The sequence below is a fragment of the Plectrocnemia conspersa genome, unplaced genomic scaffold, assembly GCF_051122295.1.
Source record: "Plectrocnemia conspersa isolate PC_06_02 unplaced genomic scaffold, ASM5112229v1 ptg000010l, whole genome shotgun sequence".
Classification (NCBI taxonomy): Eukaryota; Metazoa; Arthropoda; class Insecta; order Trichoptera; family Polycentropodidae; genus Plectrocnemia; species Plectrocnemia conspersa.
The window spans coordinates 22,929,805-22,948,925 of record NW_028277174.1 but is presented as its reverse complement, the minus strand read 5'-3'; the positions used below and the strand labels follow the sequence as shown (position 1 = coordinate 22,948,925).

Genomic DNA, 19,121 nt, shown 5'->3' with positions numbered 1-19,121 from the left:
TCTTAAACAAAAAAATCTCATCTTTGGAAGGATTCAAACCAGTCACGTCAAACTTTCCTCAATTTGTATACAAAACTTCAAAAAAAACGACCGCACCAATCGTTTAATATACTTTATACAATATAATTTATATATCTTTCTCTCTATAAATAAAAATAGATTCACATAAATTATAAATCACACACGAAAGTCTGAAATGTCTGATTTAAACGTTGTATAGAAGAGAAACGAGGGTAACGTTAAAACTAGGTTTCTAATATTATACAAGGAGTTCTCGCCCGAAGTGTTCCTAATATATATGGAGCGTTACACAAACTACGATCATCTTTAAGGTTTTATATGAAATTAATCTAAGTTAGTAGCCTGTGAAGGAACACCTTAATTTATACTCCTAAGGTTTGTTTAAGCCATTGAGACCATCTATATAAACGATTAACGGTAGACTATTTTATAGATTGTTTTATGAAGAGCTCTCGGAGAGGCAAAAATCAAAAGACTTTGTTTGGCACATCATTATATAAATTAGTATAAATTTCAGTGCAACTTGAATAGTTATAGAACAAAGATAGATTTAACGAAGTAAAAATAATCTAACATAATATGATATTGCGATTGTATATTGCTAATTTAATATTCATCATGAGATCATATTTAACCAAATTATATTAAAATTCAGTTAAGTTAAAACACAATATTCACTTATAATATATGGCAACTTTTGTATTTATTAATTTCAAGCTCCTTCATTAGATAATATGCAGGCAAAACTGATAATATAGGGATTGAATTGTAAGGTGTTAGTAAAGAGTAATTGGATACGATAGGAATGTTGCATACAATTCAGGTAAAATAAAAATGAGCATTATATGATAATAGTGTTGAACGATTCAATTACTATACAATTTAAGATTTTGTAACACATTTGATAAAAAAAATACATTGTAACTTTTAACTAATAGAATACATTCATTGCACAAAATGGCAGAATAACAATATATTTGTTAATATGTAATAGATACATCTGAATTTTGAGCTTAAGTAGGTTTAATGATTTTTTTATGTACAAATGCGGTACGTGTATGGTATATATATTTAATTTATGAACACGTAAACTTATGGGTAAATTTGAACTGTTTGTTATCTACAATTTCATAAAAAGTTCATCATTAACCCGAAAAAATATGTTTTTTTTTTAAATTTCAATTTATACAAAAATATCAGATTTATAAAAACATTTAAATATCAATGAGCTTTGTTATTTTTTAATTTTACAATATCTCATTTATAACACGTTATCCAATTATAGTTTTTGTAATTGGAATCAAAAATAACACACGTCAATGTTAAAAAAATACACAAAAATTGCAAGGTTGTGCAATCAAAATTCAAGCATGCTGCGTTTATGTCTCGTCGGTTTATTTTTCCGGATGAAGATTACGAAACGTCAGGAGCTTTGAGCAAAAGTGTTCTTAATATAATATACCTACGTCGTTATAATTTAAATTACCCTACCTATTCAACAAATAGTCAAAAATTGACTTTCCCTGTAGCGATGTCTTTGTATCTAGAATTTGGTAACATTTGTTCTCACAGCAACGTTTCGTCCTACTTACGCCTACTGATTCTGTCTTTGCCGTTGCCGTCATGACTTCGGCGCATTGCGTTCGCTTTAATGTTGTTTAGTAAGCCTTTTAACTGATGCACTTGCATTCGCGTCACGCTCGGCTCCTGACAAGCTTCCAACCACTTGAGGAACTTTTCCCCGTGCTCTAGCGCCTCGCTCACTTCGCAGCTGAACTCGTTCTCCGCATTAGAATCCTTCTCGGCGTCTTCTATCACAGGCTCCTCTTTTTCCTTCAGAGGTACGTTGTTATTGTTCAGCAATAACAAATTGTCTAATACGGCACGCACCTTCACTTGATTTTTACTGTCTTTGTCCGCTTTGTCGGTCCCATTGGGAGAGATGCATTCTTTTCTATTGACGTCGTCCGCCTTTTCTTCATGTTTGATTTCAGATTCTAGACGATCATAGCTCGTTATCTTTTCTAAAGAATTTTCGTCTATCTTTTCATAAGCGCCATCTTGAATCTTCGACGGAGAAGGTTCTCTCGTTTTTTCCAATGGAAATTCTTGATTTTCTTTAGTCAAGCGCGAGTATAATATGTCATAGTTTTCAGGTTTCAACGTCGATCTAGTTTTATCGTCTTGCAAACCTAAATTACTAGTGAATTGTTTGTAATACTGCCAAAACCAGGAATTCTTATCTAATGGCGGAATAACCGGAGGTATTGCCGCCATGGACGCTGCAGAGCTGCGACTGTGCGAACTGTCTTTGCCGCTCCGGTTAGACGTTGTAGAGTGCGATAGAGACATGGGTATTTGAGACGCCGTCGAATTAGTCAAATTCAACATGGCCTGTTGTTTCTTGAACCAATACCATACGGCGTCGTCTACTGTGTGATCTTTGTACGCGTTGTGGTTAGACCTCGTTCGACTGCTTTTCTCGGTGTACGTGTCAGAATGACTATGAGACTTTCTATCCGATTTGTGTTTGTCCGTTAGATTTAAAGCTGATCCACTAGAGATGTGTCCGGGCTTGGGCGAGCGAATGGAACGCAGCATTTTCGCGCTAGAATTAATACTATTGGCTAAGGTGTTCAAGCTGGGGTTTAACTGTGCAATTAGACTAAGATTTGTGGCTATTTCGTTAAAGCTCATGCCTAGGTGGTTCTGACTGAGTCCGGACATGCCGGACAGATGATTTAACGTCGACAGGGGGCTGATGGCGCTCATGGATATCTTGGCCCCGGGATCGATTTTTAATTTGTTTTCTTTGGATAGTATGTTGGCTAGGTCGTTGTTTGCTTTGTTCAAGTCTGAGATGTTCTTGCCGAGGTCCATACTGGATTTGGCGTATTGGGAGTAATCAGAGCCGAGTGCGTCGACAGACTTGAGGTTGAGGCTTTCGGGCTCCTTGAGCCTGGAGAGGTCGAGGCCGGCGTGCTCGATGACCTGACCGTCGGTTACGTCGACTCCGTTGGAATACGATCCGTTGGTGTGCGAATAGTTGACGGGGACGGAGCTCAAGTCGTACTTGGCTCTCTTCTCCGGTATGCCGTTGTCCATCATTCCGTCGGAAGACTTGTCCGTGTCGGGCGTGGAGTGGCGCGAGGACATGTATCTAAGCTTATCCTCGTTCTTGCACCACCCCCTCAGTGTAGATTCGGGCACTCCGATCTGGCGCGCCACTGAAGCTTTCGACTCTCCATCGTTCACCCGTTGGATGGCTTCGATCTTGTCGCTGGCGCTGAGCGCGCGCAGGGGCCGCTTTCCCTTACTGACCGGTGTTCCCGCCATACAAATGGCCTCCCTGAAAACAAAGAAAAAATATCATTATTGACTGTTGCATTATAACATTATTCCAAAATCCGGCACTGTTCCATTTTATAAATAAAATAAAAAGATGCTGGTTTTGAGGATTAGTTGACGAAATGCATACATTTTATTTGATACTTGTTTATTATCACAGCATCACGCTTAAATGTAACAGTTGCGAAACGTCCAATTGATGTTCAAAGTAATATGTTAAAATTATTTTATCAGTGGTTTTCAATCTGTGGGTCGCATAAAAACAAATTAAAATCATAAATTTGGTTTTATTTTTAGTTTAAGAATATATTTACAAAGAAACTGAATATTTTGAAACTCAATATAAATAAAATAAAAAAATGCTGGTTCTGATGGTTGACGAAATGCATTTATTTTGTTTGATGCCACGCTTAACCCTTTGAACGCGGAAATCGACTAAAGTCGCCAAATTGATTTTTTTATCTCTTTACGCAAAAATCAGTAAAAAAAACGCTTTTCAAGAAAAAACTTTTTTTTGTGAATAAACATAAAATATCATTAAGTAAATAAAAATTAAACAATCAGAACATGTAAACACAGTCTCAAGGTAAAATTTCCATTTAAAAAAAAAAAAAAACAATTAAATATTATTTTTGATTACCGCGTTCAAAGGGTTCAAGTTAACAGTTGCGAAACGTCCATTTGCTGTTCAAACCCAAACCTAATCTAAGCGAATATAATAGCGGTATAATGGTTTATTTGTTTAGGTTAGGTTGGTGTTTGAACAGCAGATAGACGTTTTGCAACTGTCAAATTTGAGCGTGGCGCCGTGATAATAAATAAGTACCAACATTTGTTTTAATTTTTCGGTACTTTCCTATTATCGATGGTCAAATTTGTTATAAGAAAATATTTTTTTATTTGTTTATACATTATTTTATTGTTTACATAAATAACATTTTTTAAGTAGATTCGTTGCAGATAGTTATTCATGGGGTGTTCAATGTTCTGAAAAACGCTACGAGTTTCTTTGTAAATATTTTTTAAAAACTAAAAATAAAACAAATTTTATAATTTTAATTTTGATCTTATGCGACCCACATATTGTAAACCAGTGATAAATAATCTTAGCATATGTACATTTGATATTTTTTGTTTTTTAATTCCTTTTAAATAATTCAAAAGTTATCATATTTCATGCGGCAAACGGTGTTAGCACAACTTTTGCGCATGTGCCCAATTGCTTCAGTGTATGTGTGCAAGCGCGGCGGTGGCCGGTATAAAAACGACCAGTAAGCAAAATCAAAATTCTTTGCTTTTAAACATTTTATTGCTTTTGACGTGGATTTTTGACTTTTGAGAAGGGATAATTGTTTTTTGCGTTCTCCTATTGGTCAAAGTTCGGTTTTGATATGCTTCATTCGATTCTTACTTATTGTAAGTCGTAATATTGTTAGAATTGCGACGGCGACGGCAAGATATTATTGCTTTTGACGTGGATTCTAAACAGGGCCTCCTTGAATTTGGCCAGAAAAATGCATGTCATTTAATCAAATCATTTAAGTAAATATTGGCTAACTTTGCCCCTCCTGGAAAAAGCTGAAATGACGTCTCTGGAGGGGTGGGGGGGGTGGATAAAGTAGCGTCAGTCGCGGCCCTTCCAGAGGAGAGGGAGGGAACCCGAGACCGGAAGAAGTGGTGGACCGGAAGATCGACGGGCCGTTTGTCTTTCCTCTCTCTCTCTCTTTCATTGCGACCGTCGCGCTTTTCGCCGAAGCGGTATCCGCCGACGGACGCGAGCGATAAATCAAATGACTCGTGAACTGTATCATCTGGCGGACCGTATCTTCAATTCTCTTCCGACGAAGGGACACTTCTCAAACTGGCATTCCGAAATTTTAACATTTCCTAAAAACGGCAACGTGGGCCCGGTTTCCCCTTAGAATGCGAGCGTCCGCCGTGGACTGAGTCGAGTGACCGAGAAAAAAAATATCGATAGCCATCCATCCGAATAGTTGAGCAAAAATTCAACAAACGAGCGTATCTCGACGGCTCCCGACACCTGGTACCGCCGCATAAGCGAATCGAGCAAAATGACATTAGCGACACGAAGTAGAGATAAACTTAATTTAATGCAAATATTTATGCGTATTTTGACGTGTGCGGTCAGTGAGAACATTGAGAAACTGCATGTCAGAGATCAATGCGAATTAAAAATTTATTTTACTTTGCATGTGTAATATAAATCTGTTAAATACGTTTTTTAAATAATATTGTCGTGAATGCACTATATGCATCATTATGAACTGTGCGAATAGTTGATTATTACTGGGCGCCGGAAGTTCGTGAGATTGATGGTCGGAGTTTAAAAGAAACCAGTGACGGCGCGAGATTAAATTTTATTTTTGTGACTTTTACATATTTTAATTATTAATTTTAATTTGTAAGAGTATTATTATCAATGTAAACTTTGTAGGAAATGTAGCTAGTAAATTTTTATAGATAGCTAGCAAGTGAGTAAGGCAAATAAACATGTGATTATTAGTTCGTGATAGCTGGTTCGGTTCTCTGGAAAGACTATACAAATATAACCTTTTGAATGAACAAATCAGTATTATATAATGTATCTGAGCAAACTTTGCATCGAATAGCGTCCAATATTGTATAAGTCAAGAAAACAAAATTACTTTTTTATACTTGATTCTATTCTTATTCTTAATATAAGGAAATATTTTTTATTGATGTTGATAACAAAGATATTGTATCGAAATCCTGTAAACCTTTTTAAAATATTGTTACAATAAAAATATTATTATATTCTTCTTTAGTAAATAGCCTACTGGTCTACTCATTTTATAAATTCAGTGTACCATAATGCGAGAACAACAATTCAATTCTGCCATGTGATTGGTTATACGCCGCGAGGGATATGCCAGCACACAGGGCAGAATTGATTTCTTGTTCTCATTTATGGTTGTCGAGATTATTATCTTATCACTTCTTTCATTTTATTTTAAAGCAAGAAAATGTCTTTGCTAACACCGATAATAAGTTTTTTGCCAGATTCGCTGTGAGGTTTCAAATTATAGTGAAACCTCGCTTAACAAGCACCTCCCATAACGAGCAAAACAAATTGTAAAAAAATGACTCGCTTAACGAGTGACAAAGAGATTGTGCCAAAAATCGTTCTGTAATAGGGCCCGTGAACGTAAGATACTTAGTTGTCATTGGTTAACTAGCTAAACTATACTTCCTGCTAGGCATTATCGTATTTTAGATTGATTCATATGAAAAAAATTGGTTCGCTTAACGAGTGTTTCGCGTAACGAGTAAGATTCTGTAACGAACGAGGTTCCATTGTAGTTTACAAATATATAATAACGCAGATATTATTTTGGTTAAATATATTTTATTAATTAAAATATTTGCCTTTCTCCACGCTTTTATTTTTTTCTAAAATTACTATTGTTTTTTTATATTAAAAAAAAATAATTTGGTTGTTCTAAATCAGTCCTGTTCTCAGTGATGAATCATACGTGTATTTGTATATGATCACTGACCCTTACAAATAATGTAGGATCGACGAGCAAACTTTTTTTACAAAATTTGACTCGACATACGAGCATAATTTATTTATGTAGTATGTATTAAAAATTAAATTCATTTCAATGGGGAAAATTGATTTGATTTACGAGTAATTTAAGTTACGAGCTCCGTCACGGAACGAATTAAGCTCGTTAGTCAAAGCACCAATGCCTGTACCTCACTATAACGAATAATAAACTCAATATAAACAGTTTATTTACAGAGTTATAATTTTATTAACAATAATATAACACAAATAGTTTTTCTAAAAATTTGTTATAAATATTTTGAAAAAATTGTCTAGACAGCAGTGGTTCCCAAACTTCGACTCTCGACGCTTGAATCAAATTATAACAAGTAAACTTTGCGATTTAGTGAATATTTTGGGGGTTAGGGAAATATATTAAGTAACTTCTGCAAACAAGTGAGATACTGGTTTGCATCACATTGAATTGTAAATGGAAATACCATTTAATAAAATCAATTTTATAACAGATTTAACAATAAATAAAAAAATGACTACATTTAGATTGATATGATTTAAAAAAACCTAACAAATTAAGAATTTGTGTAGGGCATTTGGATGTATTTTAAGATTTAAGTACAACCGTGATCTTGAATATAGTTTAGCGAATAGGAAATAACTAAAAACGAGATAGTTGACGTAGTTTGTTGTTCTAAAATCGGAAACAGATTTATCAGTGATTCCTAAGAAGCAGATTATTCAATTAATCGCAATGGAACCGCTCATTACCGAGCGTTCCCACTGCAACGGCGCCGACACGGTTTTATTTATTTTAACGTGAATTTTTGACTTCTGAGAAGTGATAACTGTTTTTGCGCCCTCCTATTAACCTAAATTCGGTTTGAATATACTTTGACCAATACTCTCACGTCAGAAGTCCGTAGTAATATCGGTAAGGATAGCTTTCATATTTTTAAAACATAGTGTGATATCGAAGTGCAGACAAACTATAGAGCAGTATGTGAAATTCAACGTCTGTCTATACTTCTTCCTCTTATTTTCTCCTGTGAGATGAGTTAGCTTAGTTTGTATTTTGGACTTGACCTAATGAAAGTTCCAAAACTATAATTATTTTATAACTTTCATTAGGTCAAGTTAGGTTTGGTTAATTCGCGCAGATTTTTAGGTTTGGATTTGAACGGCAAATGGACGTTTCGCAACTGTCAATTGAGTTTCATAGGCATTTTAGTTAAATAAGTTAAATTATATTTTCGCTGGTAGAAATATATATCCACTGGTGAAACATATTTGGACTCGACTAGTGAAAATATAATTTCACTGAAAAATACACATTACCTGTATCATTTATCTATCGCATGTAAATAAATATTGATTAGTATGTAAATGTATATATTACTACGTATGGAAAATTTGAAAACATAATTTTATTAGAAAATGTATTCCGATTTAATTTCACTGATATGACATTAAAAAAAATGTTTTCGGAATAGATTCGAGACTGTTTTTTATATTTTCTTTGAAGGATAACTCGAGAATTTCTGGTTTAGAATCAGCGGCCAAAGTTGTCCGAGTCAGTGGTCGTTTTTTTAATGTTTCGATTTCATTAGGATTTATAGTATTTCATTGAATGACATGCATTTTTCTGGGCAAATCTGTTCTCCCAAAATGACGTGCTTGAGTGATATGTAAATAATGATCCAACTTCAGTTGCCTAACTTTTTTTAAAATCAAATGTTCGATTAATAAAAAATACTGAAAATCTCTATTCTTAAATATGTTTTTTTTTAATTTCGGTTTAAAAAAACACAAATTTAAGGATATCTTCGGATGCTTTATAATTATATTTTATAGCGTTAACATAATTTTTGTTCACGTGTCCCAACATGTATGAGATCTGTTTTTTTACATGATTTTTCTTGGAACGTATCTACCGCGTAAATTGAGGGACGATATAAACTCTCATTAAAAATTCAACTATGATTTCATGTTTTTTTCTTGAATGTTCTACTTGAGCATGTATTAACAACATATTTCATATACATATATACTTGAAATTATTCTAGTTATTATTTCTATTTTTAAATAGTAATAATTCAAGATAAATATGTATGTATAACATATAGAGAAGTAGTAGTGTTGTCATTGTTTTGACCCGGGTCCTACAAGTAAATATGCTACCCGCAATTATGATGATACAGTTTCAAAATGGCGATTGTTAAAAACGTAACTCCATAAAAATATCACTAAAAAATAAAGACTATAATTGCGGACAGTATAGGGAAGATTTATTTATACGTGTAGGTGTATATTTAGTATGTAAAACAAGTTCTAAAAAATTTAATTGTCTATGTAAGAATAATAATAATAATTTTTATTTCAATATCAGTACAGATAAAAACCCGCAAAACTTGTTATTTAAAACAAATAAAACACAAATTTAAAAAGCCCTTAAAAATATGTACAGGATTTGTATTTTTTTAATATATATTTTGACAAAAAACAACCGCGATTCAGAACTACTTGTTGGTTGAATATGTAGATATTATTATAGACCGAGCAAAAGATATAGTAACATAATTAAAATATAGTAACTTAGGAATATAGTATATACGTATGTGGATAGTAATAGTAGGATAGAATTAAATAAACTTACATTTTAACAATCTGGTATTAGCGAAAGCGAATAATTTCCGAAGAACCGCACTCGAAAAAGAGACGTTCACGATCAAACCACGCGTCGCCAATGGCCATCGACGAATACAATACGACCGTTGACGCCGCGAGTCCGGGGCCTAATTATCTGCAGCGACAGGGGTGGTGGATCTTTTTTTTCGACTGCGTGCCAAAATGCGAAGCGTGCGTGTTGAAGCTCGCGAGGGTCGTTGAGAACGAACAATGCGTTGCACGCGTCATTTCCACCACCGCGTCCGAAATTATTGTTTCGAAAGCTTGGAGGCTAAAGCGATTTAACCGAAATTCCAGGTATTTCTGCGCTTATAGATAGACAAGCCATAACAGGTAGCAAAACCCGCGATAATGTGTTGCATTTCGTAATTAGAGATAAGAATCGTTCTTTTGTGACCGTTGGTAGGTTCGGTGAAAATCAGAATAGTGAGTCATGTTAACAGTGAGTGCAGTTTTATATGCAAATATTTTAAATGATATCTATTTTTTAAAACCATGACTAATAGACAAGACAAAAAAAGTTCTTCTTGTTACTTGACATTATATTAAATAAATTAATATGCTAAACCGCGCAGTTTTTTTGAGAGCATAACAATACTCCAGTCGCTAGTGTACTAATAAATGTATTGCAGTAGAAAACAAACATAAATAAAACGTAAATTTGATTTGCGCATAATAGCCGACGAAATCTGATAACGCAATGTTTACAAACAGTTTTATCTGGTTTATATTATAGCAATTAATCATATTTTCTTAACTTCGAATCTCAGCGGGGCATGTAAACAATAATATAATTGAAACCGCTAAATACAATCTATACAACATTCGGATAGATTGATGACGCACTGGCGTATATCGACAGGTAATGCGTTGTATTGCAGTATTTTTTTAACTGTCAGTTATTTTTATTTCCAATAATATATCTGAAGACTCGAAGGCAAGAACGTGAATAGATTAGTTCTTCGCACAAATGTGTTTTGATATTTGGCTATGTATATCAAACATTGAAAGATCAAAGATTAAAATGTATATACATAGCTACCGGTCAATTTGCAAACTCTACTTATCCCAAACCTACGCATATATCAATTAAAATGTTCTTCAGACGTCATTTGGGAGGGGGCAGGTAGGGGAATTTGTCCAGAAAAATGCATGTCATTTATTTTTTTTTTTAAATACATTTATTTCAATAATATAAATAATTTTACAGACATACTAATTATGTATAATATACATGTTAATCAATAATAAGGTGGATTCTAAACAGGCCCCCTTGAATTTGGCCGGTAAAATGCTTGCCATTTGATGAAATACTGTGAATTTTAATGATATCGAAATATTAAAAAACGACCACTGACTAAGAAATTTTTGCCCCCCCCCCCCCGGGAAAAAGATGAAAAAATTTCAGTGATATTTTGCCATTTAAAAAAAATTCAAATTTTAAGTGTCGGTATAAAGTACCATACACACGTTTATGGTACTTTACAACAAAGCGGTAATTCTATTGTAAATGCATTCAATTCTCGAAAGTTTAGCTACTGTTTTTAAATATGTTATGTGTGAGAAAAAATTTATAAAAATCATTATTTCGTCCAGAAAATATCTAGTACAGATTACTTGTATCGAATCAGGATTGTCGCAATTTAGACTAGATGTTCAACTACGTATTTACAGATAAGTTTTTACGAAAATATTATTAATTCAAAATATAATCTGTCAACCTTTTAATGGCTCTTAAAAAAGCTATAAGGGGTTGAATTAAAAATACTCTTGTTATTTAAATATTTAAGTCCCATCTTAAACTTCGTAATTTTCGAAAGATACGAACGCACGTTATCATTTTGCAAAAACACTTGTTTACGATTCATAATCTAATTTCTTCGTTCAAGCGGTCCAGCTGATCGTAATAAAAATGTGCTGTTATCGTCTGGCCGGGTTTAAGCGTTTCAAAATGAATTATACCCTTGCAGCTATATCATAAAAACAATAAGACCTTTTTTATGTAAGGTCGATTCTCCTGCCTAACCTTCCTCAAGAACCATTGTCTTTTACGATCCAAGTTCGTATATACTATGTATATAATACTGACTTATTGTCTTCCACTTTTAGACTATTTCTCATATCAAAATTTCCAAATTGAAACTTATTTAAAGAATCTCTGACATGTTCGAACGTCTAAATGTTTGAAAGGAATTTAATTGTGGCCTTTTTCTTAAAAAATATATAAGCTACGAAAATATCCCTCTATTCAAATATGTCTTAAAACCCTTTGTCCACGCGTACTGGACATCTGTTTTTTACTGGCAGCTCCTGTGTCCATCACGTCTGGACATTTTTATTATATTACAAATAAAATATATTATAAATATTTCATTCATTATATAAATATCTCTATACAAAATAATAAAAGAGGAAATTAATAAAACAATAATTCTTATAGATAATGAATTTAGAAATAGTATTATAAAGAAATAGTTTCCATTATTATTATATTTAATGATCATTAAATTATTTAATTAAATATATTTATTCAAAATATCCTGAATTCAAGCAACACTTATTAAAAATACTTTGGACTACAAAGGGTTAACGCATTAGAAACACAAGTTCAAAATTTTAGATTTTTTTATTGTTGTATTATTAATGAAACTTGAAAACTGATAAACGTAATGGTGAAAGGCATGATAAGATAACGGAACTCTAATAATTGTTTTCGGTGATAACTAGAAATTGATTTCTTTCGACAGACATTATGTTTACCCGATATTTTTGGGGAAATACATTTATTAAAATAATAGCATTACACGTTATTACTCCATTGTGCAAGAATTGTGGAAAAACTTCATTTTAATTCGTATGCTATGTTTTTCTTTATATATATAATAATTATTTGTATTTAAAAGAAAATAACGCGATTTGCTTTAAAAAAAAATTGAAATGTTTTGAAAATGTCGATCGGGAAAACGTCTAGGAGTGTTCTGATCGCGATTCAAATGATCCGTGTTGTTTTTAATGCTAGAATGAACGGATATCGTTTCTATTGTTACTCAAACAGAATATTTTGAAAGGAGAGTGATAGTGAGAATATAAGTGAAAAACTTTACTGGATTACATTGATCAAATGGAATTCGAATATTACGATTTAATTCGTACTGATACTCGAAAATTATTGAGAGATTCTTAAAAGCAAACGAGAATCACAGATTTTAAAACTAAATAAAAATTGTCTGTTTGGATTATTCGCGTTTTGCAATTATCCATGCCATTCTTTCCCAGCATTAGTCCGGATGATGCGAGTATACTATATATATATGAACAATTTTAAAGAATCTCGGAAGGCTTGGAACTATGCTTTTTACTGTTTATAACAAAACTGCGTTATAAAAATGGTAAACAGTCGCTGTTTATGTAACTCGCGGCTATGTCGAGGATCTGGATTTCGGGATCGCCGGCGCGACGCGTTGCGTAACTCGGACAATGAAAAAGATGGTCTATTTCGCGCCGTCACGCGACCGGAAGCGGTCCGTTTTTGCGCTGCTGCACCGCCGCCGCCGTCGTCGTCGCGATCGTCGTTTTGTTCGGGCCGCGGATCGATGCGGCGCCGCGCGCTCTCTTATAAATATAGCTCGCGCGATCGGCCGGCCGCGGCCGCGACGCGCGAGATTCGAAATCGCCGGCGAAAAAAGTTGTCGCGCTCGAAAGTTGGCCGAGCGGCGGCGGCGGCGAGGCGGCGGGGAGGGCGCGCACCCTCCTTCCGAGAAGCGACGGCGACGTGACCCACGCCGGTGCACGCGCACGCACTACGCGGACAGCGCTCGCCAACCCGAAAATGCATCCGCCGCTTTCGCATAATAACCCTCTTACGACCAAATGAGTTAATGCTATTTTATGGCACTTCGATTCTCATGCAGCAAAGGCTGTCAACCGATAATTTATTTATTTTTTGTATATATCTTTAATTATTCAAATAAATAATTAGGGGATTGGCGTATATACATTAATTGGAATCACACGATGATGGATATACCATCGCCATGATAGACGATTTATAAGTACGTAATTTGAGAACACGGTAAATGCCATAGTTTTTGTTATGATATATTTCCATGAAACTTTTTCTAAAAATAATCCTCGTAAAAATTTCAGCTAAGTTAATTAACCAACCTGTTCCGCCACATTGTGTCATAATGGCAACAGTTCAAAAAATTAAAAAAATCCGAGGAAAATATTAGAAAGGATAAAAATGTTCGATATTAGACATAAAAAAAATGTCCTACACACATATATAATATATATGTTACACCGAATCGGTGAAGTCGCTTATTGCGTGAAACAGGCAAAAAATTGCCTTATCAGTCAAATTATCTGCTGAATGCGTGAATTTGGCAGGAATTGTTTTGCTTATTTCGTGCATTGAGCAAAATAGATTGTAGCGCTCCGGTGGTGTTTTTTGTAACTAGACCAAATGTCATTTGATTATATAAAAATAAATCAAACTATAGTGATGTTAATCTTCATTTAGAATGCAAAAAAAGTCTCGATCTATAAATATGACGATGTACAAATTTTATTTACATGTATTTTCACGATTTATATAATAGGTGTATGGTCGATTTTTAATTTCTTATGGTGTAACAGTTGGATAGATTAGGTGCGATAGTAGCGCTCCGGTGATGTTTTTCGTAACTAGATCAAATGTCAATTGGTTATTTAAAAAAACACGATTTATAAAGTGGGTGAATGCTCGATTTTTATTATCTTATGGCGTAAACAGTAAACACCCCGTGATTCATTGCAGATAGTTATTCATGTACTGAACAACTTCCGGGTGTTCACTGTTCTGACCAACACTTTTACATGAAAAACTTGTTATAGTTAATATTTTTTTTTTCATTAAATTAAAATATATCTGCTAATATCCTTGTATTATTTACATGACCAGATAAACTACATGGATCACTATTCTTAACGGCAATACTATTCATGAACTTTACAGGAGCAAAAATATTGTACGCTTCAATAAATGTCAAAAATGACACATAGCTTATCTACCGGAGCGCTACATCTCATTGGCGTAATGCATGCATTCGGTAGATAATTTGCCTAATATATGAATGAAGCAACGATCGTTTTCATAAATTGGGCATTTTTTGCCCATTTTACGCAATAAGTGATTTTATCCATTCGGTGTAACATATATGTACATAAATCTACTAATTCTTGTGGCCTTTGTTGGACAGATTTTTTTTTATATATTATGAACAATCTTATAAAAATTAAGCGCTACCCTTTCGTAAATATTCATTAGTAAAAATATGGTTACGAGTCAAGTCACGTACATATATACTATCAACGTGATCATAACGTTTTTTAAATATTTCAAACAATTTTCTAAAAATAATTTATATATATATAAATATTAGCATACATTTGTATATCAGTATATATGTAATTGTTACTCTTTATTTAAATTTTGAATTGGCAATTTAAAATGTTCTCGGATAAGTGCGAAGCCGAGATTGGAGACATATTATACAACTGTCGATAGATCAATGCCTGAAATACTTGGGTTCGAATCCCACACGAGCCTTAGTGTATTTCAATTTGTATTATCTGATCATATACTTATTCTAGAATTACAGCGAAATAAACCTAGCAACATAAAGTTTCTGCGAGCCCGAGCTTAGTTATGGCCAAAAATGTCGCGATTAACAAGTCTACATAGAGTACATATCATATATTCTTTACTCTATACATTCAGTAAGTAATTAAAAAATAAAATCGAGCTAGTAATAAAATATATGTCACTAATTTACAGACTGATTTTAGCCTAGTGTACTACGCGTATCAACACCTACTCGCTTAGGTGTTGAGTGTGTTTACCCCGTTGTAACGCATTGGTCTAACGCATGTTTGTTGCAATAATAAATAAATGTAAAGTATTCGCAATCACATTTCTCTGTTAAAAATGGAACTATACGTGGTCGCGGATTTTCTTGCGACTTTTGCGCGCGTCTACTTTATGTAAATTGGCATGGAGTGCCCTAATTTTTACTAATTAAAGCTGTTGAAAAGATGGAGAAAGATGACGCATGGTTGCGAGCACCAGTTATCGCGTGAATACAAAACGCTCCCGTAAATATGCAGCTTGAATCAATAAATGTACAAAAGATCGCCGTAGTAAATATATCTTTCATGATCCGCATTTGATTGATTTCTAATTGAAATATATTTGTTTAAATTAGTTACATCGTTACCAAGTAGCATTACTATTAAAAAATCTTTATTTATGCAATATGCTTAATCTAATCTACTTACAAATCTCAATAATTAAAATAAAATTATCTGGTTGTTTTATGTGTGTGATACGAAATAATGTTAGTTTATATTATTTATTCTTGCTTTTGTAAGTCGTATTTTTTATGATAGTATCATACTTATTCATTTATTTTGTAAGTGAAAATGAGTGAGCAAATTTGTAAAAAGTATATTATTTGCAAACTAATTACGTGTATTTAACAAAAATGTTTCCAGAGGATTATTAAAAGGAAAAGAGCCACTTGTTGAGTTATGATTTTCAATATAAACGAGTAAGCATATGTATTTAATTATAATTAATTAGCATTAAAATGTTTCACAAGGTGTTCTAATTGTAAGATGATGATGGTTTTAATCTAGCAATTTTGAGAACTGCATATGGTTATCACATCGTAAAACTATCGAAACGTGGTCAGTGCATGATAACGGATAGGTTTTCACCTAAAGTGTGTGTCACCTTTTCTACGATTATTAAATATCTAATATGTATTAATCGACTACATTTGCGAAAGGTAAACTTCGCTGAGTCTTATTTACTGTGTATTAAAATTTGCAATTTACTAATGAATACAATTTGTTTATTAGTATACAGAATCGTGTTTTTCAAAGCTTTGTAATACAAAATATTTTATTTCGCACCCTAGATTTCCAAAATACACAATACAATATTGTTTTTCTATATATAGTACATATATAAATATATATATATATATATATATATATATATATATATATATATATATATATATATATATATATATATATATATATATATATATATATATATATATATATATATATATATATATATATTATATCTCGAAGATACGATAGCCGTCGTAATATTAATTAGATTTCCATTAAACTTTCTGAAAAATTAAGTTTATAAATAACTCGGTTAAGTTCGTTAGCTAGTCTGATCTACCGTATAAAAATAACATATGTATTAACAAACTTTTTCACACAATCGTTTCTTTTAATGGTAGGAGGGATAATGTTTTGAAAGAACTCGTATGTATGTATAATTATGCATGATTATAGGACAAGTACATTATGAATAACGAAAGGGAGATTCCGCGCTTTTCCTATAATGTGATGTAAGCGTTTCAGTATTTATTCGCGCGTCCACTTTGTGTATATATGCACAAAGGGTTTTATTTTTCAACAATTTATTGAAGATTTCTAATACCAGACAATGAAGTGAATGACATAACAAATCGTATTATCATTTCCATCTATCTTCAATTGGTTAAAAATGAAATTCTTCGTTCCTTTTTATACATAGTGACTATATAGATTGGAACAAAGATACGCAAGTTAAGTAAATGTATTTGCTGATACACGTTTGGTACGAAGTATCGGATAAAGACAATAAATCAATGGCTCCAGATTTTCAGTGAAATGTATTCAAATTATCACTTAATTTATTGTTTTTTCGTTTAATTTTTTAGCAAATTGTAAACTTAAAAATGGTTTTAAACCAGTAACGTGTGTAGTATTTATATATAATTAGTATATCTATAAAATTATTTATGTTTTTGGATTCCAGTCTCACTACTTATTAAGTAGTTGTTGCCGCTGTAACGCATTAGACCAACGTATGTCATGTTGCAACGGAAAATTACAATGTATATATAAACGCAGAGCATAATTTGAGTTTAAGGTTTATAATTATACCGTTAGAACAAAAAAATGAAAATATGTCTGGAAAAGTCGGGGTCTCGAAATCCCCCTCATCGGCGCGACAGGGTTATCGGCGTCGATATGGCGTAAGCGCGAATATATTCGCGTGCGCTCGCGCCGCCCCCTTATCGCCGCGAGGGGCTGAGGTCCGATCCTTTGTTTCGGACGCTTTCCCGCGCGCACGCACGAGCGGTTTTCGAAAGCGATTTCGCAATGAGTCGCGTCGTTTTTTCCCATGGTTCGTCCTTCACAGGCGAAAAGGTCCGCGACGCCCGCGCGCTAATTCCGCCGAATCGCTAACGACGAGACGTCTAGCTGCCGACCCCTCTTAGGCCGCGGGGGATTTTTTTCAAGTCGAGGGGGCGCGAACGACCCCTCAGAGTTTAGGGAAGTTCGATTCGTTTCGATCGGAGCGAACGGTTGCGAAAGAATCGAAAAGACCGCAAAAAAACGTCAACAGGTGTTTCGCTCAAGTTATCGTGTAGTTTTATATAGTTAGACAAAAGAGACGTAAGATACATAAAAATAGGTAAAATATTGTGATGAGTGATTGTTAATTACCTGACGAGGTTCGCGACCGGCGGTTGTTGAAGATATGTCGCTCGCGCAACAGTTGTCAGACGTCGGCGCGCAGAGCGACGTCGACGCGACCGACTCGCCTCGCGCGCGAGCCGCCACTGAAAAATGCCGCTTATTGTTGTGCCGCCACGAGGTAATGTTTACGCGCCCCCGCCCGCGCGCCTCTCGCCCTCTCGCCCTCGCTCGCCCGCGACCGTTCGAAAAATGCGAATCGCTCTCTCGCCGTACTCGTCGCGACTGCCGCGGCCGCTTCGCGCAGGGGTCGTGGGTCGCGGTCCGCGGGTCGCGGCCGAGTGGAGCGCCGCTCGCCGGGAGACGGTGTCCGGCCGCCGTCCTTTGTCCACTACGATCAATACCGAGAAACTAACAGGTCCGCGAGCGCCGGCCGAGGGTGGGGGCGCCGGCCGCCGCGCCGCGCCTAAGGGTTGCGGGGGTGGAGTCGCCGAATCTTCCCCGATTCGAAAGACAAAAAAAACTATCCGCAAACTACCGCCCGCGACGCTCTACGCCGCTACGCATCTACGCCCCCGCTCATACTATTTATTGAGTATCCGTCTTAAACCCGCTACACCCCTGGCCGCGTTCTTGTGTCCGCGAGAGATCTGCGCTTCAATTTTGGTTACGGCCGGGGGTCCGCGGGGCGCGGGCGAGCGGGAAGGGAGCCGTCGAGGGAGAAGGGGGGCGCGGCTTTCTAATCGCGGCCGAACGGGGGCGGAGGAGCTACCCGAGCTCTCCCCCGCCGGCCGCGCGACAGCGAGAGGCGAGATCGCCCGTCCGCGAATTGATTTACGGCGCGGGCGTCCAAACTTTTTTTGAAACTTCTCCTCCCGCGTCCGAAATCTTCCCCTGCACAGCATTACCCTCGCCGCTAGAAATGATGATTCCAAATTGGAATTAAGAAAACTATACGGCTAACCTGAATTTTTTTATCTGACCA

General features: G+C 35.1%; 2 protein-coding genes across 2 annotated transcripts in view; one reads left to right on the top strand and one right to left on the bottom strand.

Annotated features, from left to right (window-relative positions):
- The window catches only part of lobo (coiled-coil domain-containing protein lost boys), an 88,187-nt gene that overhangs the window by 999 nt on the left and 68,067 nt on the right, over positions 1–19,121 (top strand). The window lies entirely within an intron of this gene.
- LOC148231037 (protein distal antenna-like) lies at positions 866–18,967 on the bottom strand. The gene is made up of 2 exons (XM_088194805.1): positions 18,167–18,967; positions 866–3,370 (listed from the first exon to the last, which is right to left on the bottom strand). The coding sequence occupies exon 2, from the start codon at positions 3,355–3,357 to the stop codon at positions 1,606–1,608; it is 1,752 nt and encodes a 583-aa protein (XP_088050931.1). The 5' UTR covers positions 3,358–3,370; positions 18,167–18,967; the 3' UTR covers positions 866–1,605.

Coding starts and splice junctions, on each gene's coding strand:
- LOC148231037 (XM_088194805.1), bottom strand. CDS start 3,357: ATGGCGGGAACACCGGTCAGTAAGGGAAAGCGGCCCCTGCGCGCGCTC.